This window comes from Zingiber officinale, chromosome 9A, assembly GCF_018446385.1.
Source record: "Zingiber officinale cultivar Zhangliang chromosome 9A, Zo_v1.1, whole genome shotgun sequence".
Taxonomy (NCBI): Eukaryota; Viridiplantae; Streptophyta; class Magnoliopsida; order Zingiberales; family Zingiberaceae; genus Zingiber; species Zingiber officinale.
In genome coordinates, this window is record NC_056002.1 from 117,649,248 (window position 1) to 117,675,795 (window position 26,548).

Below are 26,548 nucleotides of genomic sequence, written 5' to 3' on the forward strand. Positions count from 1 at the left end.
TAGGTAGTGGGTGAAAGATTTAGGTAGGTTTAGAAGACATTAAGGATACGTTTTGGACAAACAAAAGAGTGTGAACACCAACTTAAAAAACAAAACTCAAAAGTACAATTTAGAAAGTTTGCTTTATTTCTTTCCTCGTCTTTATTCTCCTGTAAAAGGAATTATTATGCGAAAGGAATCACAGACTAAGAGCTAATACGCAACTGTTAGTCCTTCGCCCTGCAACTTCAAATACTGAAATATAGGCTCACATAATCTGAAGAAGTTGAAATGCAGTAACGCCCATTCACACAAAAAAGATCGGATACAATGAGAGTTTGACAGGAGAATTAGGTGCATGGCAAAGGTAATTGGATGATGATCATACATTGATCTTACCAACTGAAATAATAATATAATTCTCTTCCAACAGTGCTTCCTATATAGACAGAGAACAACGAATCTGCTCAATGTACAATGTCAGGTAGAGAAATCTAGGTTTTGCTCAGTCAGATCTTTCAAGCTCTCTAAATCTCTCGTCCCAATCTCTACCCTCGTAATCTTGGTCAACAAAATCTTTCTCAGTGGTATAGACAATCCTATCCGGACTAATTGTGGTTTGCTGTGACATATCTCGAGCATTTAACAACTACAAATTCAAGAGAAGCTATATAAAACATCTGATTCATTAGAAAGTGGGAAGGGTTGAGATAGATAGTTCAAACACAGCAATGATAACGAAGAGTCTGTTGCTACCTTCCTTCTTAGAGATGGATCTGGCCTGTCAAGTATTTGAGCCCGCTGTTTCCTGGCTCGGTTTCTCTTCTCAATACCTTGGTTAGTCCTTAGCAGCAGGAACCATCTGATCAAAGGTATAGTGAAAAAAGATGCAGCATATATCTACACAAAGTTATCCATGATTAGAAAATGTTGTGGGGGAAAGTTTTATAAACAAGCTGAGAGTACAAGTGCAATGAAATTATATAAAGAGCGATTATCCTAGAAGAGACAATAGTAATTAATAATTCACAAATTGCACTTCGTGTTGCCCTTTTTTTTCCAAACAAGTCTCTCCCCGCTGAATGAACAGAAATACCCCCATTTTGGAGTCTTGTCTGCCTCCTTCCCAATCTGCTGCTTAAAACATGTTCTACTGTTGTTCAATCCCTGATGTCTCTCAATTTAGGTCACCTACATGTGGCTAGCAGTGGGACTAAGCCCAGACATCTTGAAACCTTTCCCGATGATTCCTTACAATGAAACAAAGGCCAAACAAGGTGTCGTGAACATAAGCAAATCCAATGCAATAGATCCGTGCTTCTGCCACTTCATCCACAACAAATTCACGCTTTCTGCCTACAGCACCACTGGCAGTTCCACACAAGCTAGAGGATGGTCAGTCCAACAAAGTTAAGCTTGCTAGGTAAGAGACTTAGGGATATTTTCATCCATTCAGAGGGGAGGGGCATCATTTTTGAAAAATTAGCATGGGTGTCTTATTGGAAAATTATTGATTACTAGGGGCACTGCTAGGGTAATGGCTCTTATATATATATATATATATACACACACTGCTAGGGTAATGGCTCTTTTATATATATATATAATGCTTTTGTGGGTGCTCGCAATGCATTCCTTTAACGCAATAGGACATATTTGACTCTGATTTTGTTTGATGATAAAAAAAATGTTTAGATATTTGCTATTTAAGTCTTGTGTTTAAAATGGACATCATCTGTATATCAAAAATGGAAATGTGAAACACTTAATTGAGCTTTAACTATTTAACTAATAATGCCTGTATATAGAAAATTTTAACAAATATCTTCATTAATTTTCTATTATCCCGGCAACAAACTGATTGATCCGGTAAGTTATTCAGTGTTCTTATGCTTATGATCTAATTGATATTATATAGATTGTCTATTACTTGTTCATCTCAATATAGTGATATCTGCTGAACCCCTCTACCAGTTTGAAATACCTTGTGCAATTATTACCTAAAGTTCAATATACCTGTTGGTTTACTGATTTATATACCTGAAGCTAACTGAAAAAAACATCCAATCTGACGTTGATAACTGGTAACTACCAACAATATTTCTCTGACAGTATCTTTCACCAATGCAAAGAGAAGTTCACGGAATGAATGAAGATGTTGGAACCAAGTTAAATGTATGTAAGATAGCAAATAAAGACAAACCTGTAGTAAAGGAAATATCTGGGAAACAAAAGAAACCAGCCCCTGAGGTGCAATCGAAACATCCCTTCATATCAAAAAAGCAACTCTCAAATAAACTCATAAGATTATGAATATTATCACTCTAAGATGAAGGATAAGTTTGGTACTTTAGCATGCTACCAAGGACAATAACTCCAAAAAGGTTAAGGGCTCCCAAACCTATAACCATTGCTTTCTCTGAAGCCCCTATTTCACTGCAAAAAAGACAACATCTCTTGCTGCATCACAATCAGATCTATTTCCCAATGCTTAGTTCTGCCTTAACAAAGAACATGGAGGATACTGATGGCTTTTACATACTGATTTAATAGGATAGAAAAGTTTGATTGTAAGAAAACAAATAAAGAAGAACTGAGAAAAAAATCATGAAGCATGCGCTGGTCATGCCAACGTGTTGAATAGTTAAATATCCATAACAAAAACCAATAGAAAGGAATGCTAGTGTCCCAATATTAGAGAGAAAATGCATCTGCTAGAGCATCTTTTTCCCATGTCTCAATAATAACAATTTAGAATGAAATGTCTGTTGTATTGAAATTATAATTTATCAAGTTAAGAGAGAGAAAAGCAATAGTACCATTATGTCAGCTAACACCAGGGTAATTTGACTCCAGAAAACCTGCTAAGGCCTAAGGTTAAAAGTACTTTGTTGCTTATCCAGATTTCAACAGAATGACTTCCTCAACTTTAATCTATGTCAGGTTCAAATTTCTTAGAAAAATGTGGGACTGAATAATATGATGTAAATAAATTGTTTCAAAGATATATAATTATCATAAATAAGCTTAACAAGATACTATGAGAGCAATAAGATACTTATAGATAACTTCAAGTGACACAAATACAGAGAATAAAATATAATACAGGCAACCTGCTGTCAAACCCTTCTGTGCAGGACTAAATGATTTAATAAATCTAAAGTCATCATAGGATAAAGATGGTTACTGATGGAATATTTGATGCCTCAAATAACACAAAACCTAATGAAATTTCATATGAGAAGACAAACCTGAATTTCCATTTCTTTTCCTCAAAATATTTTTCAACACCATTAATCCACTCAGCCCACTTTTTGCCAACATATTCCTTTTTACCAACCTTTAGAGATGAAGCAGTTCGTTGCAATGATGGAAATCGATAAAGAATATTTCCCTGGTGGAATTGTATACTGATAAGAGAAGAGGAACATTCAAAATAGATAACTTTGTATTATTTTTTCATTCGAACAAAATAAAAGAATGTTTTTCTAACAAAATAGGTATGGTGTATATTCAATTCCAAGTTGCCTTGTCAGCAAAACCAAGATCCTAAAAAAGAATTGCAATATTGTCCATTTTTTCCATAAATTTTAAAAACAGAGTTTTTATTCTTCCAGGAGCACTTGACAAATGTTCAAATATCCTCAATTCTTTTGTTTCAGGGGAGGTTCTCTCTTCCAATTTAGGTAGCTGAGAAACTCTTTCCAAATATCTCACCTTCCTACAATAAGGGAAATCTTTTGCATTAGGAAATTTATCTCCATTTTTTTCTCCCTCCAATTCAAATAGAACAAGTATATATTTTGTTCTGACATGCATATATCATTGTTGTTGTTGTTATCATTATTGTTATTATGCTAATAGTTATTATTGTTATTTATTATTAATTTTAATTATTATTGTTATTATAATTATAATTATTATTGTTGTTTTTGTTGTAATAGAATCATCTTTAACACTATGACACAGTAATTAAAATGAGATTGGGGTATAGGACCTCAGAGATATTAGGTGCAAATATATTTTGTGAGGGCTAATTAAAAGAGTAACATATAAGTACAGTCATCAGGTTTACTGTATTTTCTGAACTTTGCAACTATGCATAACACAATATGCATAATAGTGACATTAACAGAATATACTGTAACATTCATTAATCAGAACAATTGCTAAATAACCTGTTTTTGCATAATGAAACTTATTCCAACAATATAATGCCAATGCATACTGTAAAATGTTTCTTTTTTCCATTCTCCAGAAATTCAAAAAATTCAAGGAACTATTACAAATTAAATATGGAAGATTTGGCTGATGCTTTCTTGCAAATAAGATTTCATCTCATGCCAAGTAAAAGCATAGTAAGTAGGTAAGCTAAGCATGCAACTGTAGTTATGCGAAGACAGAAATGAGCCAACCCTGTAAAAGATCCAGTTGTAACAAAGGGTATAAGCTTGTCTTCTAACCCATAAACTTGATCAAGAAGCATTTTGATATGGTTGGGTCATTACAGAGTTGCATAGGCAAATGCAGACTAACATTGTTTAGCTTGGCATAAGACACAAGCACAAGGTCTTCTAGCATGGCCCTGCTAACTCTAACATCACTATCCCCCTTCCGAATGGTACATTTCGTTTGAACACAGTGTTCTATTCTTTAAGAATTCTCATGCGATAATTATTCTTATGTTTGGTTGCAAAAAGAACTTATAACACCAATTCTCATAAAAGTGTTATTCTCTCATGATACTTCATGGCTGTCATCTCTTTTGAAGAGTTAAGTAGGAACATGGTACCCTAAAAAAGTGTTTTTTCGTTAAACCAAAGTGCTTAAATGCCATTTGAATTTGATTCGTGTTCAATTTGGGGTTAGTTACTTCCATGATTTAAAATGTTATATTGTGTCAAACAGACTGTCCTTTTAAAATGTATCATTTTGATAAATTAAGAAAACTCAATACTACATGGCACAACTAATATATCCTATGTCATCGTGTCAAATATGCCAATGGGTATTGTGTCATTCTAACATTTGACACCCTTGGCACTATATCGATATATCAATCATGTTAATAAATATTGTATCATAGTAACATTTGACACCCTTGATATGCTACAAAATTTATCAAGATAAATTAAAATAATGTTTATTTGTTTGTTTTTTTGTAGTTTGTGTTCACACATTGTAGTACAATGTCAAACCAATACCATTTCGAATAGCACACAAAGTCCAAAGTTACGAATATACTTGTGTTCTCTTCCTGTTTACAATAATCATTCCTTCTTTCTCCTTCAAATCTCCATACCATACATCAAAACACTGTCCAGTATCATTCCGATCAAAGTCCAAAACTTCAGCATGACTCAAAATTTTAACCTTGGTTAAGCCAACAATAGTTGAACCACTTGTAAATTGAACAATGTGTATTGGGATAAACCCAAGCATGATTTGGACTTAGATTGAGGATTTATGATTGCACCAATGTTAACCAACCAAAACCAATTCTGGACTAAGTGAGCAGGTAAGGTAACTTGGTTGGTTAAAAGTCCCTCTCTCCTTCCTTATCCACATGATGTATCCCCCTCCCTATGAACAATGGTGCCCCACTCTCCTCTTCTAATCTTGAAACGCCGCATGCAATTTTCCTGTCCTTGTCTCATGTACTCAGCCACACCTGTTCACAGCCTGTCACCCTTGAGTGACACTACAGTTGCATACAACTTCTTGTTTGCCTATTGGTTGCTTTAACATAGTGTGTTGCCTGTGCATCTTTTACCAAAACACATCTCCTGATGCCTTGCTTGTTCCCTGTTGCTCATACCACATTCCACCTACTAACATCACTTGTTGTCTACTTGCCTATAAGTTGCATGTTTGTAAACTGCTTGCTGCCCTAGGACACCACCTATGCATTCTTCCTGCCTCCTACTCTTATGTGCTGCTTGGTGCCTAGCGCATTGCCCATCACCTGCTTGTTCATTGTCAGTCGCCTACCTCACACCTTGTCTATTGATTGTGCAAATTGCCTGATGCCTATGTTCGCTGGTTGTCCTCGTGCACCACCAGCGTGCACTATCTGCTCATATGTTGCTGTTACCGCCATCATTTACTTTAACAAAACAATGTTATTTTGGATAGCTAATCTCTATATGAAAAGTCCTGATTTACTTCATTATTCTATTTGTTTGGCTTGTTCGGGTGCCATTTTGCTCTTCCACCCTTGTTCATCCTAATGTTGACCTTCATGATTTGCATACATATGGAATTCTATGAATAATATTAAGTAACAAGTTTTAAATTATATGATGTTAGACCCTTTTATGTGTATCCATTTATATGGGTTATCGCTCCCACGGATTGGAGTAGTTGGTAACAATATGGGTGGTTGCTCAAATAAGTCTTGGGGTCAATTCCCAACAGGTACAAAATGCCCCATTGGATACCTGACCTCTGTCATGTAAAAAATAACTATGCTAAGGAAAAATGCCTCCCGTGATTTACCTACCCGTATCTAGCCGGGGAGCCGGTGATACTAGACTGGCTAGGGTGAGCGTTATCACCTTTTGCACCAATTTATATGAGTTATTAAACACTGCTTATATGCTATTTTATATGATTGGATTTATATATTGTGTGGTACTATAGATTAATTTAGTTTTTTTTTTTTGATAATCCAGATATCCAGCTCTTGCGATCCAACTAATCCTAGAGGTGAATGGCCCAGCCCCATGAACCGACCACTAGGTAAATCCGGGAAGCACAGATGGGACCTAGAGGGAACCCCAATTTCACTAGTGGTTCAAACTCCGCAGACATTCGGAAATGCCTAGCATGAGATTCGAACACTCTCTGCATTGGAATTCGAACACTCTCTGCATTGGAATGAGCCCCACCTCTTACCACCGCATCATGCCCCGAGGGGCATTAATTTAGTTATTTTGATCTATAATGTGATGTAGTCATTTTGTTATATTAGTGTTGGTACATTGACATCTATGTTAATGTTAGAGTTCATTGTCTTTGGTTGAAACATGGAGGGCAGTACATGAACTAGTATATCTTGAATGATTTACTTGTGAATGATGAGTTATGAAGGATGATGATCTATTGTGCATGAAGCCTTTAGTGGATGTTGATTATTGTGAATAAGACCTTTACAAAGACCCTATAGTGAATACACAGTTTTGGTCTATTAGATTATATTTGAACTATCTTAGCAGCCAGTGTTATATCCTTGAACACATTGGCCATGTAGGAGAGAGTGATGTGCCAAACACATCTCACACAGGTAACCTTTGGCAGTCATACACATGTTGGAGCATAAGCATGTACCATCACCCATCGCACAATGGGAGTGTTGGAGGTAACACCAAAATAATGGTCCAACCATGCTTGGCTTTAATCAGTTGGCAAATATTATGCTGATAGCAGTGTAGATTACCTTAATAGATGCAAAACTCTTAAAGTTAATTGTTGCATTGTTTGTTCAATGTAGTGTGTTGTTCATGGCGTCAGGGGAACATTGATCAAAATCAATCTGCTGGTGGCATTTAGCAGAATCAAGATGAGACAAAAGCAAAAATGAAGTAGCATAATTTTGACCAGAATAAATTCTAGAATAATACTCTCCTAGTTCTAGAATAGGATAAACCAATTTAATATACAGTATCATCTTAACTACATGACTAAAATATAAAGCAGCATACGGTACAGATTCCCAGACCTGGTCATCCACTTCTGGATACCCCTGAAATCTTATTAGCACAGGTAGAACAAACGACTCGTCATCCTGTGATTCACAAATTGAATCCATCAAGTACAGAAAGGAATACAGGAATACAGAGGTTGAATGCATCCACTAAAAATGTGGTTGTTTGCAAATACTATGCACAGATCTGTCAGATGGTTACATAAGATAAATAATGAAAACTGATAAAAGAATGAATGGAAATAGATCCATAAAACAGATATTTCTACAATCCTTCGTATGGTGGGTATCTAGATTCCAGAATTATTGCAATGCCTTCTAAGTATAACAATGGGATCATGTGTAGTATCAAATGATGGATGACCAAACTTGGGTTTCTGAGGTTCTATTCTCATTGGCAGACAATGAAATAGCTGCATGAAGTTAACCGCATACCTGCGTCTCATCAATCAGAGGTACATCTAGATATGGAGCAAGTTCTTCTGCTGCAACGACACCACCATTTGAGGAGATATATTGTCCTATCTGGCAATGACAGATACCAACTTATGTATAGTTTACCTCTAGATCAATGGATCAGCAAAACATAGAAGCAAGAATATCAGATAGCAGAGACACAATTGTCACCAGAAACAAATTGGTTCTAGTAGCCTATTTCTCAAGTAAATATCTCATAAGTACATATTATTATGTACAAGTGCTTTTTGAACAGGGCACTTTACAGCTTGATTTGTTGATGGTTTATCATAACCTCTTGATGTGAAAAGTGAGCACTGCCTTATTATATTGAAACCATTGGCATAAAAGTGTAGAGAATCAATTTGAATACGAAGCATAATATCAAGTGTTCAACTTAAACAAAAAATAGTAATATAGAAATTTTCAACAAATTTACCAGCTTCCATCTCTCTTCTTCAAGACCCTGATTGGGATCCCCATCACCAAATACAAATGAGAAAACCTACAAGATTGAGAGCATTATTCACAACACCTGGAAGCAACTCGACCATAATAAAGACATAAACATACGATCAACCCTTTCTTATTACAGATTCAACAAAATTCATTCCACCCTCTTGTCTCATCTGCCGCCTTCTGTAGTAATTCATGTCCCAGTACCTGCATAGGTGATTCATGGTTATAAAGGAATCTCCATCACAGATTAGCTATAAGCATCAATAAAGAAAATGTATTAATTAGCCTTCTTTTCTTTTGAACTTGTTTATCAACACAATTGTCCAATTGATTGACAAACAGAGTCAAACTTTTTAGATTTTATCAGAAATGAACCTTCTCACCTATGGCACTTCTTCGCACCTCTTGTTATTTGTTAAATTTTCTTGTTTTCTTCTGAAGTCCAGACTAGCTAATTGGCAAATGATAACAAACCCAGTTTCAGTTAATGAGTAATATTTAGGACTTAATCAAATACATCTTCACCACCTCCACCATCATGAATGATATAACCCCTAGTTTATGTTAATAAGAACAATGACTTATTCAAGGCCATCCTTACAAAAATCACAATGATTAGAAGTGATTATGTTTAACTCTTGTTTTCATTTGCACCTCCTGTATCTAACCCTTCAACTCTTTGTTCCTCTGTAAGTATATGAGTACCAAAATCTTAGCACTGTGCTAATATTTATGATAGAAGTTGCAACCAATGAATGATAATTTACCCATTGAGCAACATAGATATAATAAGTTTTGATGTGAAACCGCAGAAGTAGAATCTGTAGATCCAAAATCAAATATTGGATGCATTAAAGGTGAAGCAAAAAATAATTTGATTTTATAATTCAAATAAAGGGACTAGGTTAATAAGCCACAATATAATATCTTGCAAAAGAATGATCGAGGGTAAACAGAAATTTGTAAAAGATAATTTGGTTGTCCAAAAGATCAGCCATGAAAGTTATTTATTTAACAAGATAACTAATACAAAGAATTCAAGAAAAGAATAAGTTGCAAATGATTTTTAATAACATAGAAATTGTTACTGTTGAAAGAAAAATTAGGGCTTCCTCCTCAAGAAGAGGTAGGTATATATATATTATTGATAAATTAGAATATTTCAATAGAAATTACACATTTGCATAATGCCCCAAAACCCCTTCTTAAGTTGATTTGAATATACAATAGAAATTACAAATATTCATGGATACAATCTATGATACTCATGTGGACGAGAGACTCGAGAAGCACACATAATAAAGCACGTGGAGATAATTCCCAAAATGAACCAAGAAGTCCACAAAATGATGCATGCAGAGACGACAGAATAAGTCCATCCTGAAATGATCATGGAATGATACACGCAAAGAGAAGGGATTTGTCTTGAAATGTCTGTTGAACGACACACATGAAGAAAGGAGACATGAGATTCATGGAATGACGCATATAAAATGATGTGCGGAGTGATCTCACCTGGAGGTTCAATTGGAGACAATATGCACAAAATAGCATAGAGGTTCAATCGAAGACGATGATGCATGAAATGATCTAGTGTTAAGACTTAACCAACGCCAATAATGCTCGAAATAACACAAGTGTCGGGCTTGTAGCCATCTTTTCTAAAATAAATAGTATGATTAATAAAATATTTATAATTGAAGAACTATATTAGTGATAATCTTTAAGTCCTCTTTTTATATTAGTATTGAATGAACTTACCATGACACATATCGGCATATAATGTTGTGCTGATTATGAGTTACAGAATAATTTGTAAATTAAAGTATGGAAATAAATTTTAGAAACTAAAGGTTTTATGCTAAGATGAATTAAAACTACATATATGAAATACAGCTTTAGAGACAACAAAAGAAAATGCAAAAAAAAAAAAAAATTAGAATACTGGGCAGTCAAAACTTCTTTTTTATTTGGATAGAAATTCTTTATATAAATAAAAGTTTCAAATATCAGGAATCAATTATTCCAAAACAAGAAAAGTTCATGAACACATTATTCATAGAACAAATGCTGGATCACATTTGGAGGGGGCTCTCAATTATTGTGCAATTATCTTGTACCCTTTAGGCTAAAAAAGAAATATGATCCAATCATCAATCTTAAATCTAAGTGTTGGACAGTAAAGGAAAAAACACAAAATAATTTAGAAAAGATGAATTTTAAAATGGATACTAGGAGTAAGAAAATATTTTTAAAACTAGGAGATATGTGTGCCTTCTCTAAATGGAAAAATGGGAGACAATAATGATATACCAGTTGAATCAATTGAAGATTGTGAGAGTAAAGGGAGAATTAAACTTTTCTTGAAAACATTAAAAGGATCAAAATTACCGAGTTATTATTAATGATGCGATAATACATGAGCTCAATCACAAGGTAAGGCAGTCAATCCCAAAAAATTGAGAGACAAGTTGTAAAGTTGTCGTAAATTCAGTACACAAACACATCTTCAGCTTGTACCATTTCAATTTATTATTTAGCTGAATTTTGGAAAATGTAACCAGATAGACAATAGAAGCCCATTAATTGTTAAAAGTACTAAACTAATATTGGAGAAACCATTAATTGTTAAAAGTACTAAACTAATATTGGAGAAAATTGGTGATCATAAAAACTAGTTTTTAGACTCATAATTATGTGCAACTTTCCATATCCTTGTGCCTTCATCTCTTCTTCCTCCTATTAAATACTAATCCATTAAGGCATAAACCATAGAAATATCTAACCCTTTATTTTTACAACATGGGGTGACCCCAAGCAGAGAGAGGGCATAATTAATTAGTTTTAAGATGGAGGTTACTGTGAAACCACAACCTAGAAGTCTACTTGACTTGATTTGTAGCCAGAGCATAAATGAAATCTAATTCCATTTTCCCCATATACAATCTCTTCACCAAGTCGGAGATTCAGATGCAAGTTGCTAGAGCAGTCAGAGTCAAATAAGAGCTGAAAAATCAGCATGAAATTGGAGCTCGAGAACTTACCAGAATAAATCGGATGGGCGAAAGAGAAATGTAACACCAGAATCATATGATCTTCCTCGTCTGCCACGACCATTTTCACCTTCACTGGAATGAACAAGAGAATGTAAAATTTTCTCAACATACTGAAAAACTCTCAACAAAGAACTAGTCTAAATGATAAAATTAGTAATAGGAAATCTGAAAGTTGAAGATAAAGATGATTAGATTAATGATAAAAGAATTGGACCTCCGACTAGAAGAAGAAGCAAGGACAATAATTGTTGTGTACACAAGCACTATTGAGGTAATAAGTGCAGTGCCAAATGATACTCTAACTAAATAAGCTGCAGCTGTCTGCAAACAACATCAAACTAGTTGGGTGTACTCAGCACAAACAATTTATAAGACACTGGAGATAATGAATATATTAAGACATTTGAGCAGTGGAATCACAGTACCTTTATTTTGTTAAGAAAAGGTTCAACTTTCATCTTAAAAGACTTTGTCAAAAGCTTAGAACGGTAATCCTTTGGAAACGTGTATAGCACATCACCTTCATCTGAAACCTACATACAGGAACTTTCATCAAGATTAGAATCATAGTTTAACGGAACGGATGTAAAAGGTGATACAACATTGTGAAATAATAATAATAGTAAACACCAAAGTACCCAGATAAAGAATATAGTATGGTACACGAGAGTTCCACTACATGTAAAATAAGTGTTTCTCCTATATAAGACAGGCTGAGAATTTGGACAGATAAGAGGGTCAAGGACTTTAATCACCATGTAATCAAAGAATAATTTGATGATGTCAACAATGGTTATCAAGGTCAGTACCTTCATCGCAGAAATTCCTAGGTCCCAAATACACCCAATGCAAGATAGCCGCCAAGAAACGCAAACCAGAAAACACAATAATATGTGCCCTTGCCACACCTTTATAACTCCAAATACCTAGATTCGTTATAGTTCCCCCTAAAATACTCCAACCACCTCACGAATTGGTTATTCCTAAACGATTCATGAAAGGTATAATGAACTTACCTTGTCTCCACATTGGGTTGAGAGTGGGGTTAGAGTGTTCTATATCTCCGTAAATCTAGGAACTTTTGCTTGCATTGTATTATTTGATCTACATACCGGATCTGATAACATTCGAGACTATGTAGGATCATACACGAAAGATACTTTTTTTGGCTCTCTCCGCAATCCTATTTCTCTAATCCCTAGGGGTCTTCCTCCACTAGCAGATTTTTTCGGAAAACTCCATCTATTCTGGTGTGGATGACAGACAGACCTATATTTCTTAGTTTCAATAGGACTCCTTATGAGCATTATTTCCATCTATTATTATCTAAAAGTAATCAAATTATTAATAATATAACGAAATCAAGAAATAACCCCTTACATGCGAAATCCTCCTTTAACATCAAACAATTCCATCAAATTGAGTATGACTCAATGTTCTAGGCCACCAGCTGCACCGAAAAGGTGGAAGGCGGCCCTAGGCGGCTAGGCGCGTCGTTGTACGTTTTAGGCTTTAAAATCTAAAAGCCTGATATAAAAAAAAGGGGGTTGCCCTACCAATTAAAGCCCTAAATCATCTTTAATAGGTCTGCCTCTTCGTCTTCTCACCGCTATGGAAGGTCTGCATTCGCCTCTTCGTCTCTTCGATCATTCTAGCAACTAGTAAGTTTATTTATTTTAGTTTTCCAACATCCCGGACGTCTCTAGTGGCACCGAACACCTCGCGAGAGGCGTCCACAGCCGCCAAAAGCGTTGCAGGACGCGCCCGCAAATGCTGGAAGGGTCACAGGACGTGCCACAACGCCGGACTCCTCCTGCCATGCGCCCGTAGCCGCCGATGGCATCACGACGTGAACCCCATGCGAGGCACTATGTATAAAATTTTTAATTTAATTAATTCAAACAACTCTCAACTAGGTTAGTTCCAATAAGCTTTCATAAAGCCTAATTAAATTATCCCAATAAAATATATAAAAAATATATTTAAAATTTTAAAAATTCTAATAAATATTAATAATTTATATAAATCAGATTTAAATATATAAAAAATATATTTAAAATTTAAAAAATTCTTTAAAATTTCTATTAAATTTTATTAATTAGATGAAGATATATAAAAAATATTACTTGTTAATACTATTTTGTACCATATAATTATATCTTAATATTTTACATCTTATTATTATATATATATTTATATCTTAATTATTTTATATTTTTTTCAGACTTGTTAATGATTCCAAAATTCCAAAGTTTATTCTTAAATCACTTTTTAGGTTATCACAATGGCAAACAATTCATTTTCGACAGCATCTGTCACTCAACCCAAATCCGGGATTCGTAGGAGAGTCAAATGAATCCGGATGGGAGTTTGAGATGTTAATTGATCCTAAAAACCTTGACAAAATTAAATGTAAGTTGTGTGAAAAAACGATGTCGGGAAGTGTATAGGATCAAGGAGCACATGGGAAATATATTTAGAAATATATCTGGTTGTTGAAAAGCATCTCAAGAAGATAAAAATAAGTGCAAACATGCTATTTTAAAAGGGAGAAATAGAAAGAAGAATAAAAGAATGAAAGAAGAGAGTTGTAGAGCACCTCTAGATGAAGGTAATAAACTTGAAGGGATAAATGGACTTAAAAAAACCTCTTCCACTTAGCCCCATGGATAGATATGCATCGATAAGTGCTCCAGATAATGTAGGTTCAAGTGGGAGTAAAGTGCTTCACCAAAAAAAATAAAATAAATGAGACTCTTTTCAAAAGAGAACTCAACAAGTTCAACAATACGTTGGGAGATGGATTTATGAAAATAGAATCTCGTTCATTGTTGTTGATAATGATAGCTTTAAGCAACAAATGGAGGCAAGTTAATTTTAGTGTTCTAAAAGGCGTCGCCCCGCCTTTTGCAAAGGCAGCGCCGATTGGCGTTGTCGCTCTAATTGACTGCCTAGGCGGCTAGGTGCCGCTTAGGCGCGGGGCGTCTATTTTTTCTCAAACAAAAGTCTTTCGAATTGATTGGTCGATCGATTGGACACTTCCAATCAATTGGCCAATCGATTAGCATGAGTTTCGCAAGAAACAAAAGCTTGCCGAATCGATTGGCCGATCGATTGAACATTTTCAATCGATTGGGATGAGTTTTGCGAGAAACAAAAACTTTTCGAATCGATTGGTCAATCGATTGAATACTTCCAATTGATTGAGATGAGTTTTGCGAGAAACATAAGCTTTCCGAATCGATTGACCGATCAATTGAACACTTCCAATAGATTAGGATGAGTTTCGCAAGAAACAAAAGCTTCTCAATGAATTCATAAGTTGCTACCAATCGATTGACGACAACAAAAGGGTTTATATTTTGATTTTTGAATCGTTTAAAAGGACTTTTTCCTCTTCGAATAACACCCACCTCGTCATCTTCTCCCTCCCCTTCTCCATCAAAGAGTGGCATCTTTGCTGCCATTTTCTTCTCCAATAGCCACAGCATTAGAGCCATGTTTCTTCATCATCCCCGTTTCTTCATCAGTCCTAGCTCCAACACACCCTGCCCTAAACCCTAAACCCTAAACCCTAGCATCTGCCTTTATCCCGGCCAATAACCACTAGCACCCTACCCTGTTTCTTGACAATAGCCGCCGGAGCTCGTCGTAGCTAGCCAATGACGAAGGGAAAACAACCCTAACTGCTAGGCCAGAGCGCAACACCTTGTTCCCTCATTTCCGACCTTCGACAACCTCCTTTTCTTCCCAATAGCTTTTTCTTCTGCCAGGTTAGTAACAACATCCCTTAGTTTAAGTTGGTTAATAAAATTCAATTGGATGTTATTAAATCTTGTATGTTATTGTTTGGCTTGAATTGATCAATTGATAATTGATTTTTTGAATCCTTGATAACCATTGCTTGATTCAAATGATTTTTTTTTTAATTGATATTGATAATTTTTTGACTTGTCTAATAAAATATCAGGTACTATATCTTCTGAAGCATCTAATTCAATGTTGGAGATTGATGCCCCTTTGAAGCGTAATTCAAATGATGTTGGATGGGAATTTGCAGACTTGATGGATCCTAAAAATTTGAATAAGTTGAAATGTGAGTTGTGTGAAACAATTACTAGTGGTGTGATATATAGGATCAAACATGTTGCCAATATCAAAGGAAATGTTGCCTCGTGTAAGAAGAATTCGGGTGAGGATAATGTGATGTGTAAGAATGTCATTGAAGAAGCAAGAACAAAAAAAGAAACAAAAGAATATGAATAAAATAGGGGTGAGAGAAGAAGTTATTCTTGCAGAATATGAGGAAGAAGGGAGTCTAGGGACAAGAAGAAACCTACTTACTCTAGGCCCTATTGACCAATTTACATTCGTCATTGATCCTGAATCTTCATTGAGTGAAAGTAAGAAAACAAAACAACAACAAAATATTATTGATGCACGTTGGAAACAAAGGACACACGGTGTGCACTAATATTTAGCTCAATGGGTGTATGAGTCCGGTATTCCTTTTCATGCCATTGACAATGGTAGCTTCAAGAGATTTGCGAAAGTGGTTGGTCAATTTGGCTCGGGTTATTGCCCTCCAACTCAATATCTATTAAGGGAGCCCTTATTAAAGGAAGAGGCAGATAGAACTAAAAGTCTATTAAAGAAGAAAGAAGAAGAATGGGCTTTAAATGATTGCTCAATTTTGACCTATACTTGAACAAACCGGAAAAGAAGAAGTATCATGAATTTGTGTCAATTGTAAAGAAGGCACAACTTTCCTTTCTTCTAGGGAAGCATCGGATGAAGCACATACCGAGAATTATATATTTGAATATGTAGATAAATGCATTGAAGAAGTTGGACCCCAAAATATAGTTCAAGTGGCAACGGACAATGCTTCGAATAATATAACGACAAAAGATTTGTTGAAGGAGAAGATGCCACATATACTTTGGACTTCATGTACAACTCACACCGTGAATCTTATGCTTCAATGAATTGGGAGCCAACCTAAGTTCAAAAGAATGACTGAGAAGGCAAAGAGCTTAACAATATTTATTTATGCACATCAGATCACAAGACATTGTCAATGATGGAGAAAGATAGTGAGGTCGGGAGTAACACAATTTGCAAACGCTTTTCTAACTTTGCAAAGCTTGATGGAGAAGAAAAGTGAACTTTGAGCTACGGTTGCTAGGAAAGAATGGAATGCATGCCAACATTCAAAGAGTGTAAAGGGGAAGGTGGCATATACACCTATGCTTCTTTTTGGAATGGGGTAAGTTTTTGCTTGAAGGTATTTGCCCCTTTAGTTAAGTTGCTTCGTCTTGTTGATGGGGATAAGAAGTCATCTATGGGTTTTGTGTATGGAGAATTATTTAGAGAGAGAGAGGAGATTAATGGCATTCAAAACTCAAGAGTTTCACTATCGCCCGGTTATTGATATTATTGATGAGAAAAGTCATAATCGACTTGATAGTCCACTACATTTGGCGGTCCACTTGTTAAATCCTTATTACTCCTTCAATGATTGGAGCATAGGAAGTGAAGAAGTGGTAATGAATGGATTTTTCACTTGTGTTGAAGCATTCTTTCCCGATGATATTGATAGCCAAAGTGAGGTAGTAAATGTGGAGTTGTTGAAGTATATTAACAAAGCGGGGGGATTTGGATTAGCATTGGCTATAATTCGGTGCAAAACAAATAATGAGAAATATGATTCGAGTAAGAGCTAAGTAATAATTGCTTATTTTATTTTGTAATTTTTATTGCTCGTTTCTTGATTTTGCTTATAATTATTGTTTGATTTGTTTTATTTAGTTGGATGGTGGCATCTTTTTGGAAATGGTGTACCTAAATTGCAAAAGATGACTAAAAGGATCCTTTCTTTAACTACATATTCTTCCGATTGTGAGAGAAATTGGAGTACTTATCAGGGCGTAAGTACCTAATTACTTATTGTGTACTAACTACTAATTAGTAAATACTAAATGTCTAAATATGTATTCAATATTAATATTTTTCTTTAATGTAGATCCATACAAAGAAAAGAAATAGACTAGATACAGGAAGGTTGAACAATTTAGTCTATATGCAATTCAATACCAAGATCATAAACAAAAAGAGAAGACAAGAAGAAAAAGAAGTTGATGTTCTACTTGCTAGTGAAGCAACTATGGCACACGGATAGATTGTTGATGGTGGATATGAAGATGTTGAGACAAATATTGAAGATGTAAGAGAACTTCACGAAGAAGAATTTGTATCGGATGAAGAAGAGGAAGATGTCATGGATTTTGAGTTTAAATCCGACACAAAGGAAGTGTTGAAGAAATATGAAGATGAACTAGAAGAAGAATTAAGGATATAGGATTATATGAGTTATTTTGTGCACTTTTGCTATTTTCATTGTATGTTGAAGTTGAATAAATTAATATTTTGAATTTTGATTAATATTTCGCTCCTTATTAGTTTGTGTATTTGAAGTTGAAGGTGAAAAAAAAAATCCACCTAGGAGTTGGGTAGCGGGTGATCACCCGCCTACCGCCTAGCGCTAGAACATTGGTCAATTTGTACCAAGATTCAAGCCTCCAACTCAAATATCAACTTAGGGAGCCATTATTGAAAGTCGAAGTTGAAAAAACAAAACAACTGCTGAAGAAACATGAAGAAGAATTGGCAAAGAATGGGTGCTCGATCATGATAGATGCATGGAGTGATAGAAAAAAAAGAAGTATCTTAAATTTGTCTGTTAATTGCAAGGAGAGTACTACATTTATAAAATCTAAGGAGTTTTCAGACGAGGCAGCTGAACTTATTTTTGAGTATGTTGACAAGTGTATTGAATAAGTAGGAGCTCATAATATTGTTCATATTATAACAGACAATGCCACCAACAATATAGTTGTCGCTAAATTGATGAGAGAAAAACGGCTTGGGATCTTTTAGAGTTCAAGTGCAACTCAAACTGTTAATCTCATACTTGAAAGTATTGAAAAATTTCAACAATATAAAAAGGTTATTAAGCAATCCAAGTCTTTTACCATTTTTATTTATCCTCACCATAAGAATTTGTCATTGATGAGAAGTTTTATAAAGAAGAGAGACATAGTCTAGCTAGAAGTTACCAGGTTTGTAGCAAATTTCCTCACTTTGCAAAATTTGATTGAAAAAAAATCAAGTTTAAGCGTTATATTTACAAGTGATATGTAGGAGAAATGCAAATGGTCAAAAAAAAAAAAAAGAAGGAAATTAGCTTACTCTATCGTAATGAGTATGAGTTTTTGGAATAGTGTGACACTTTGTTTGAAAATATTTATTCCTTTGGTAAGAGTTCTTCGATTGGTAGATGGAGATAGAAAGTCATCCATAGGGTTTCCATATGGAGAGTTTCTTCAAGCTAAAAAAGATATCAAGGTGGCCCTGAACAGCGTGGACTGTTAATCTCATACTTGAAAGTATTGAAAAATTTCAACAATATAAAAAGGTTATTAAGCAATCCAAGTCTTTTACCATTTTTATTTATCCTCACCATAAGAATTTGTCATTGATGAGAAGTTTTATAAAGAAGAGAGACATAGTCTAGCTAGAAGTTACCAGGTTTGCAGCAAATTTCCTCACTTTGCAAAATTTGATTGAAAAAAAAATCAAGTTTAAGCGTTATATTTACAAGTGATATGTAGGAGAAATGCAAATGGTCAAAAAAAAAAAAGAACGAAATTAGCTTACTCTATCGTAATGAGTATGAGTTTTTGGAATAGTGTGACACTTTGTTTGAAAATATTTATTCCTTTGGTAAGAGTTCTTCGATTGGTAGATGGAGATAGAAAGTCATCCATAGGGTTTCTATATGGAGAGTTTCTTCAAGCTAAAAAAGATATCAAGGTGGCCCTGAACAGCGTGGAATCAAATTATCAACTAATCATAGTGATTATTAAGTCAAAAATGAAGGATATACTTGATACATCATTGCATAGTTGAATCCCTATTTTTACTATAAAGACTTGATACATCAAATTGCTCTTTATGAGAGGTCGCAATGGGAATTTTGGATGCATGGAAATTTTGCATGTCAATGAATTAAATCTATAGATATAATTATTAACAAGGAATTTGCAAAATACATAGACAAGACTAGGTTGTTTGGAAAAATATTAGCAACCAAAGCATGTGAAAAAAATGATAATACATTTGATTCATGTGCATGGTGGAGTATATGCAATGCTCATACATCCAACTTGTTAGGAGTGGTATTGAGGATACTTTATCAACTACAAGCTCATCTGGATGTGAAAGAAATTGAAGTGTATTTTAAGGAATAAGCTTTAAACTTTTAGTCTTTAATTAAAGTAAAGTACTAATTTTTAAAGTTTATATTCATGTTACCAACTATAATATTTACTCTCTTTTTTTTTTTTTGTTAAGATTCATACAAAGAAAAGAAATAGGTTGGATGTCAATGAACAATCTAGTATTTGTCCAATTTAATGCTAGATTATTGAACAAACAAAAAAAAAAGAAAAAGAAAGGAACATTGATGTCCTTCTTGTAAAAGATGCTTCAAATGCACAAGATTGGATTGTGGATGGTGGGGAAGATTATGAACTTGAACTAGGTTCTGAGCTCACATAGCAAATGGTTGATGAAATAATTGGAGCAAATGAAAATCTATAACCCCGAAGAAGCTCTAGAGTGAGAGAACTTCACAAGGATAATTTTGCATCTGAAGAAGAGAATGATCACAATGATGATACTGAGTTTGTGTCCGATGAAGAACAAATTGTTGAAAATTATGGAGAAAAAGAAGTAGAATAAACATGTGATATTTTATTGGTTGTGTAATTTTGAATTCATTTTAAATTTAATGTTATTATGTTAGAGTTATAGTATGTGATCTATTATGTAATTTATATTGATACCGTCTAGCGACGTCTAGTCCCCGCTTAGGTAGCCCAGGAGTTGGTTTGGCGCCCGACTAGCACCTAGAAAATTTTAGAACCTTGGTATGACTATATGTGTGATAGCATCTACTATACTAGGAATATCATGGAGCTCAAAATGTCCGAAAGCATAGGCGAACATTTGTTTGCTTATGTTGATATTATCACCGATATTCGATACTGGGGTCATTCATAGCATTATTATACCTTCCCTATTTCATTGGTCAGAATCAAATGGTCAAAAAACCTAAAATATAGATAGGATTGGAAGAAAAGGTGGAACCATAATTGTTAAGGAAAAAAAAGGCTTTATATAATAGTGTTCAATCATAATAAGCGCGTACATAATATTTCATCAAATATCATATACTTAACAGCATATATTATATAAATAATTCATATTAAAACAAATGAAGTTGGATTAGTAGTAGATAATATATTATCACTACTACAATATCATGGCATATTGTTATCATCATCAAGTTAATAGTATCATATTAGTGTTACTATTTGATAAAATTATATTTTAAAACTATTGGATAATAGTAGATCACTAGTATAAATATATAAGTACATATCGTTAATAGATATAAACCATATCTATTACTATGTAAAAAATAAATTAAAAAATGCATTATAAACTATCATAAAAATAGAAAATCAAAATGTATTAGAATTGTTATGGACAAAGGGTCCATGTGTAAATATGTATTGGGTACAAGACTCTCTTGTAATATACCATATTCGTTTTAATACATATATGAGGTATTGCGGGGATCCTTAGATTCTTATGTGGAACAATTCCCCACGACATGGAATCAAAACTGCTTGTGCCTTCATGATCATCAGCCCATCCCAACATTCAGAATTTTCATTTCTCGTCTCAGTCATCAAATGTGTCATTTCAATGTCTATTTAAGCACCAACATTGTCTAGGTTACATCCACATTGCTGGAGCTTCAAATCAGTGGGCAATTCTTCTACACAATCCAATTGAGGTTTCTCTCCATGTGGGTCTCTCTCCCTCTAGATAAGATGGCCTTGTCTCCATCGCATGCAGCAACCAAAATTGCCTACCTTTGGAAAAGAACCTTAATCAGTTCATCATTCACCCAGTCACTTTCCAAGTACCTTCAAATAATATCACTCAGCATAGATCAACCTTAACACACACAAATTTCAGTATATGAATAGGCTGACACTTTGCTTGTTTGGAATTGTAAAATTTCACAATATCTGGAAATCTAATTCCACTAAATTCTTTTGTTTGGAAAATAGAACAAACAAATTGGCTGAAATGTATTGAGAATCTTTGTATTATAGGATTATATAATGCAATACTAAATGTGTCCAAAATTCCACCATTCCAAGTGTGAGTAACAGGATAATTGTTATTTTCGTACTTAAATCCAAACATAGGAATTAGTATCTTTCTAAGATGGGTTTAGAATATTTTCAACAGGAATTGATTGCCAACAGACTGGCAATAAATTCCCAACACGTTGTATGATTAAAATGCAATGCATGCGTAAATATCAGCAACGCCACTATGTAAAAGGATGTACTACTATTGGAGTGACTTTAAGTATACAATTGGGAACACGTAGAATATTCTCTAAGAAAGTCTCTTATAGGGGAAATTGGATCGTAAGAAACGAACAAAGCAAACCCAAATCGAATCGTGACAGCTTAGAATGATAGTTATCATGAGAAAGAGAAGTGCGCTCACCTCCAAGAATCCCCCAGTATCTGCGGCAAGTGCCTGCAGTGCTCTCTCAGCTTCATTTAGCTTAAGCCCGGCCTTGCTAACCACGTCGCCAATCGTGACCCGCCCACCATAAGAATCCACTGCCTCCATGGCGAGGTTGCGCACGCCGGATGGGAGCTTGTCCGTCTCCACGATGCTGCCAGGACGGATTCCCGCCGGCACCTGGAAGCTGGCTCGGATGGATGGAGTCGGGATCCGGGAGGTTGGGCATCTGAGAGCGATGCGGAAATGAACCGACGAGTGGAAGGAAGAAGAAGAAGAGAGGGCGGTGCGGCGGGTGGAGGCTCGGAGGAGGAGGAGAAAGGGTTTGGTCGGGAGGAGTTTGGAGCAGAGGCAGCGCGACGTGGAGGTGGTGGAGGAGGAGATGGAGATGGAAGCCATGGAATGGAAGAGGATTAGGTCAGATTTTGGCCTCAAAACCTCTTATCATTTCCATCTTCCCAACGTCGAACAGAATTAGTGGTGAAAAATGACGTTAAGAATCTATCGACTTTTTTATTAAAAAAAGAGTCAACTTTATTCATTTAATATGAAAATAAATCGTTTATAGGATAAGAATTTATGAGAAAATGATATCAGGATTCATAAAATCATCTAAAAAAGACAAGCTAATCAGGAAAAATACAAGAACAATATTATTACTTTGTCATTATTTATTAAAAAAAATGTACAATTGAGTGCATATGAATTAAACGTACGGACCTTTATCAAGTTTAATTACAAAAAGTCTATGGATGTCTAGCACTATTGAAAGTACGATGATAGATGGATAATGTTGAATCGGATTGATCGATAAGAAGAGGAGTTGAATACTTTAAAGTTTTAATTTGATTACAATCGAGCATGTTGTTAATCTAAGAAATGAACTTTAATAATATCTCCTTCAGGTGGAAAAGTCTTTTACAACAATAACATACAAAAAAAAGTAGAAGCTAAATTAAAAATGAAAGCGCACAAGTATTGGTTTGCTAATTGCTTGAATGAATTAAAAAGATTCTGGACCAAAATTGTATTTATAATTTTGGTCGGGACGTTTGGAGGGTTTCAGGCGCCTGAGAAGGAGATAAAACTTTATCCCTTTCGTATAGATCGTGTTTGACCACGATCTGGATGAAATCCCGGTCCGGACACCCGGAAGGGTTCCGGGTGCCCCCGACTGGTGTGAGCGCTCGGAATGGTTCCGGACGCCCTGACCAAGAAAGTCAACAATGTTGACTTTTTCGGTTCGAGCCCTCTGCTCCGGTTCAGCTTGCCTCGATTCGAGTCTTTCGCTCCGACTCCGGCTCCATTTGCTTGGGTGATCTCGGCCATCCAGAATAGGGCTCACCCGAACCCAACTTGCGGCTTTCTCGAGCAACCTTCCGCTCCGACTTCTCGTCCCTCGGAAACGCCGCAGGCCTCCTTCTCGTCCGCCCGCGTACTCTTCCGCAGCACCTCGTCCCTCGGACGCACCGAGCCTGTCGGCTCTCTCTCGTGTCGTCCTTCTCGCTAGCTGCGTCTTTTGCTCGACCCCTTATGCTCCTAAACTCTTGCACAATTAGACACAAGGTTAAAACACCACAAGACATAACTTAACTTGTTGATCACATCAAAACAACCTTGAGGTTCCAACAATCTCCCCCTTTTTGATGTGAGCAACCTAAGTTAAGTTAGGGTAAATAGACATAAACCAAAAACAAATAATATTGCAATAAAGTGCAAAAAATAAAGAAATTATAATCTATCTCCCCCTCGACTTAACCTTTTCCTTCTCCCCCTTTGTTCACATAAAAAAATGGGGTACCAAGAAAAACTCTAAGGATAATAATTTTGAAAACTTTGGAATTTTTGAAAATTATCGATATCATCAAAAAATTTGCAATAACTTATTTCAATACTTAAAAAAAAATTCTAAGAATTTTTTAAAAAAAAAAGTTCTAAGTTAAAAAACTCTAAGTTTAGATAATTTTGCAAAAAAAAAATATTCTAGAAAAAATTTTGCAAGCATAAATATTTTTTAGAACTTAAAAAAAAAAATTAAAGGAGGAAAATTTTCTAAGTTAAAAATTATACGGTTAAAAAAAAATTTAAGTCATTTTTAGAAAAAAAATGTTTGAAAAAACTTTTTAAAGTATTATTTAATTTCAATTTTAATGTTTTATCAGTAAGTTAATTAAACATTTTATTTCAATATTTTAGCTTCGAGGCAGTGGCGAGACACTAGATCTTCTTGGTTATTGGAGCAACAATCACTTTCTTAGACAAAGCCTCATAAAGAAATTTAACGTCTAATTTTCTCGCTGAAAGCGCTAAGTCTAATTCAAAGTTTTAGATTAAGCAAGACTTTGGAACCCAATATAGGTTCCTGCTAACTGGATTAACTAAGAATTTCTTAGGGACATATCTCTTTGAAATATTCCTAATTTATCCCTTGTGATATCTATAATACCAATTTAAATGAGTGAATTTTTTATAGCTTGTATTTGATGAACATGTATAATTTTTCAAGTTATCTACTTGTATTTTCAAATTTTCATTTTCTAATTTTACTTTGTCCAATTCTTCTAATGGGCAAGATTTAGCTAGAATTACTTTAAAATTTTTAATCTTTTTTTCTAACTTACAACAATCCTTAGTTAATAATTTAACAAACTTAAATAATTTATCGGGAGAAAGAGATCGTACCTAACTTACCTTGTCAATCTCGTTATCCATGTCTCCCCCTGAACTTTGCTTTCTTCCGACGTAGCTGTTGGGACCGATTATGGAGCTAGAGGGTGAATAGCTCAGCGTAATCTCGTGCTCGTCGTTGCTTGTTTCTTCAAAGATATGCAGCGGAAAATACAAAGAGACAAACACACAACGCTAACTCTAGGATTTACTTGGTATCCACCTCAACAAGAGGTGACTAATTCAAGGATCCACACACTCACGCACCCTCCACTATGAAAACACTCCTTCTCAGTAACTACCGAAAGCGGAGAAACCTTACAACCTCACAATACAACAATGAGAAAGAAAACAGCAAAATACAAATGAATCTTACAAGATTACAATGAAAACCCTATCTTCTTCTTCTTCTTGTTGCAACTCGCCTCTTGACTTGGATGAGCCTCCAAGAACCTTCAAGAACTGGCAGTGAGGAAGAAAAGATCGTTGTGGAGGTTTTCTATGATCGCCTGTGGAGAAGAGAGGAAGTCGTGCGCAGAAAAACGCTCGCCAATGGCTTTATCCGCACCAACGGTCGAATCCCAATCGATTGGATTGCTCCCAATCGATTGGGGAGGCTATGGATCGATCGGTTGATCGATCCAGAGCGCCTCTGTGCTCTTGAAATCACCCTAAATCGATTACCCGATCGATTCAAGGCTTCTCAAGCGATTTCCAGCGCTCCAATCGATCGACCGATCGATTGGAGGTTTCAATCGATCAACTGATCGATTCAAAAGTTCACTGTTTGCTCAAAAACTCTCCCAATCGATTGACCGATCGATTGGGGAAGTTTTAATCGATTCAGCCCATTTCTGCACAAAATCACGTCGCCCAATCGATTGACCAATCGATTGAACCCCCCAATCGATTAACCAATCGATTGGAAAGCAGAAAACTGGATAGATCTTGAAATTAGCTTCGTTTCGCATCCAAGATCACCTCATTCCGATATCCGAGTCAAAAGTTATGGCCTTCGAAAGCTCATTACGTCCGAACTTCCTAGTTCCATGCCAACTCCCTATTGGACTTACGACCGCTAAGAATTCGATCAACTTTTGACCTATCTAGACTTTCTCCTTGTGCCAAGTGTTCAGTCAACCTTGACCCACTTGGACTTATCATCTCGTGTCAAGTGTTCGGCCCTCCATGACCCACTTGGACTTCCTTCTACCAGATGTCCGGTCACCTTTGACCCATCTGAATTTCCTCGTGTCTAGCTTCACTCACCAGGTCTTTCCATTGCCCGCCTTCACTCACCGGGACTTTCCCCTGCCTGGCTTCACTCACCAGGACTTTCACTTGCCTGGCTTCACTCACTAGGACTTTCCCAACTGCCTGGCTTTACTCATCGGGACTTTCACCTAGCTTCACTCACTAGGATTTCTCAACTGCCCAGCTTCACTCACCGGGACTTGCACCTAGCTTCACTCACTAGGATTTTCATCTGCCTGACTTCACTCACCAGGACTTCCCACACAGATGATTACACCTGCAATCTCCACGA

The 26,548-nt window shown here is 35.5% G+C and overlaps 1 protein-coding gene across 2 annotated transcripts; it reads right to left on the reverse strand.

The window, feature by feature from the left end:
- Positions 1-257: 257 nt before the first annotated feature.
- On the reverse strand, positions 258-22,811 carry LOC122021607 (uncharacterized protein At5g03900, chloroplastic-like). 2 transcript variants are annotated; one of them, XM_042579743.1, is made up of 13 exons: positions 22,315-22,809; positions 12,081-12,188; positions 11,870-11,976; positions 11,644-11,727; positions 8,734-8,803; positions 8,580-8,645; positions 8,120-8,209; positions 7,700-7,765; positions 3,231-3,373; positions 2,329-2,415; positions 2,183-2,246; positions 736-879; positions 258-628 (listed from the first exon to the last, which is right to left on the reverse strand). In XM_042579743.1, exons 1-13 carry the CDS (start codon positions 22,732-22,734, stop codon positions 485-487), a joined length of 1,593 nt encoding a protein of 530 aa, XP_042435677.1. In that variant the 5' UTR covers positions 22,735-22,809; the 3' UTR covers positions 258-484. The 2 variants fall into 2 exon arrangements, with proteins under 2 accessions (XP_042435677.1, XP_042435678.1); XM_042579744.1 differs by lacking the exon at positions 258-628 and adding an exon at positions 2,020-2,094 and having other exon boundaries at positions 750-879; positions 22,315-22,811.
- Positions 22,812-26,548: the final 3,737 nt, after the last annotated feature.

Excerpts from the sequence above, each read along its gene's own strand:
- LOC122021607 (XM_042579743.1), bottom strand. The coding sequence starts at position 22,734 with ATGGCTTCCATCTCCATCTCCTCCTCCACCACCTCCACGTCGCGCTGC. Across the intron at positions 11,977-12,080 it reads CTTTTCTTAACAAAATAAAG|ACAGCTGCAGCTTATTTAGT; the intron begins GTACTGTGATTC and ends TGTTGTTTGCAG. Across the intron at positions 8,210-8,579 it reads AAGAAGAGAGATGGAAGCTG|ATAGGACAATATATCTCCTC; the intron begins GTAAATTTGTTG and ends TGTCATTGCCAG.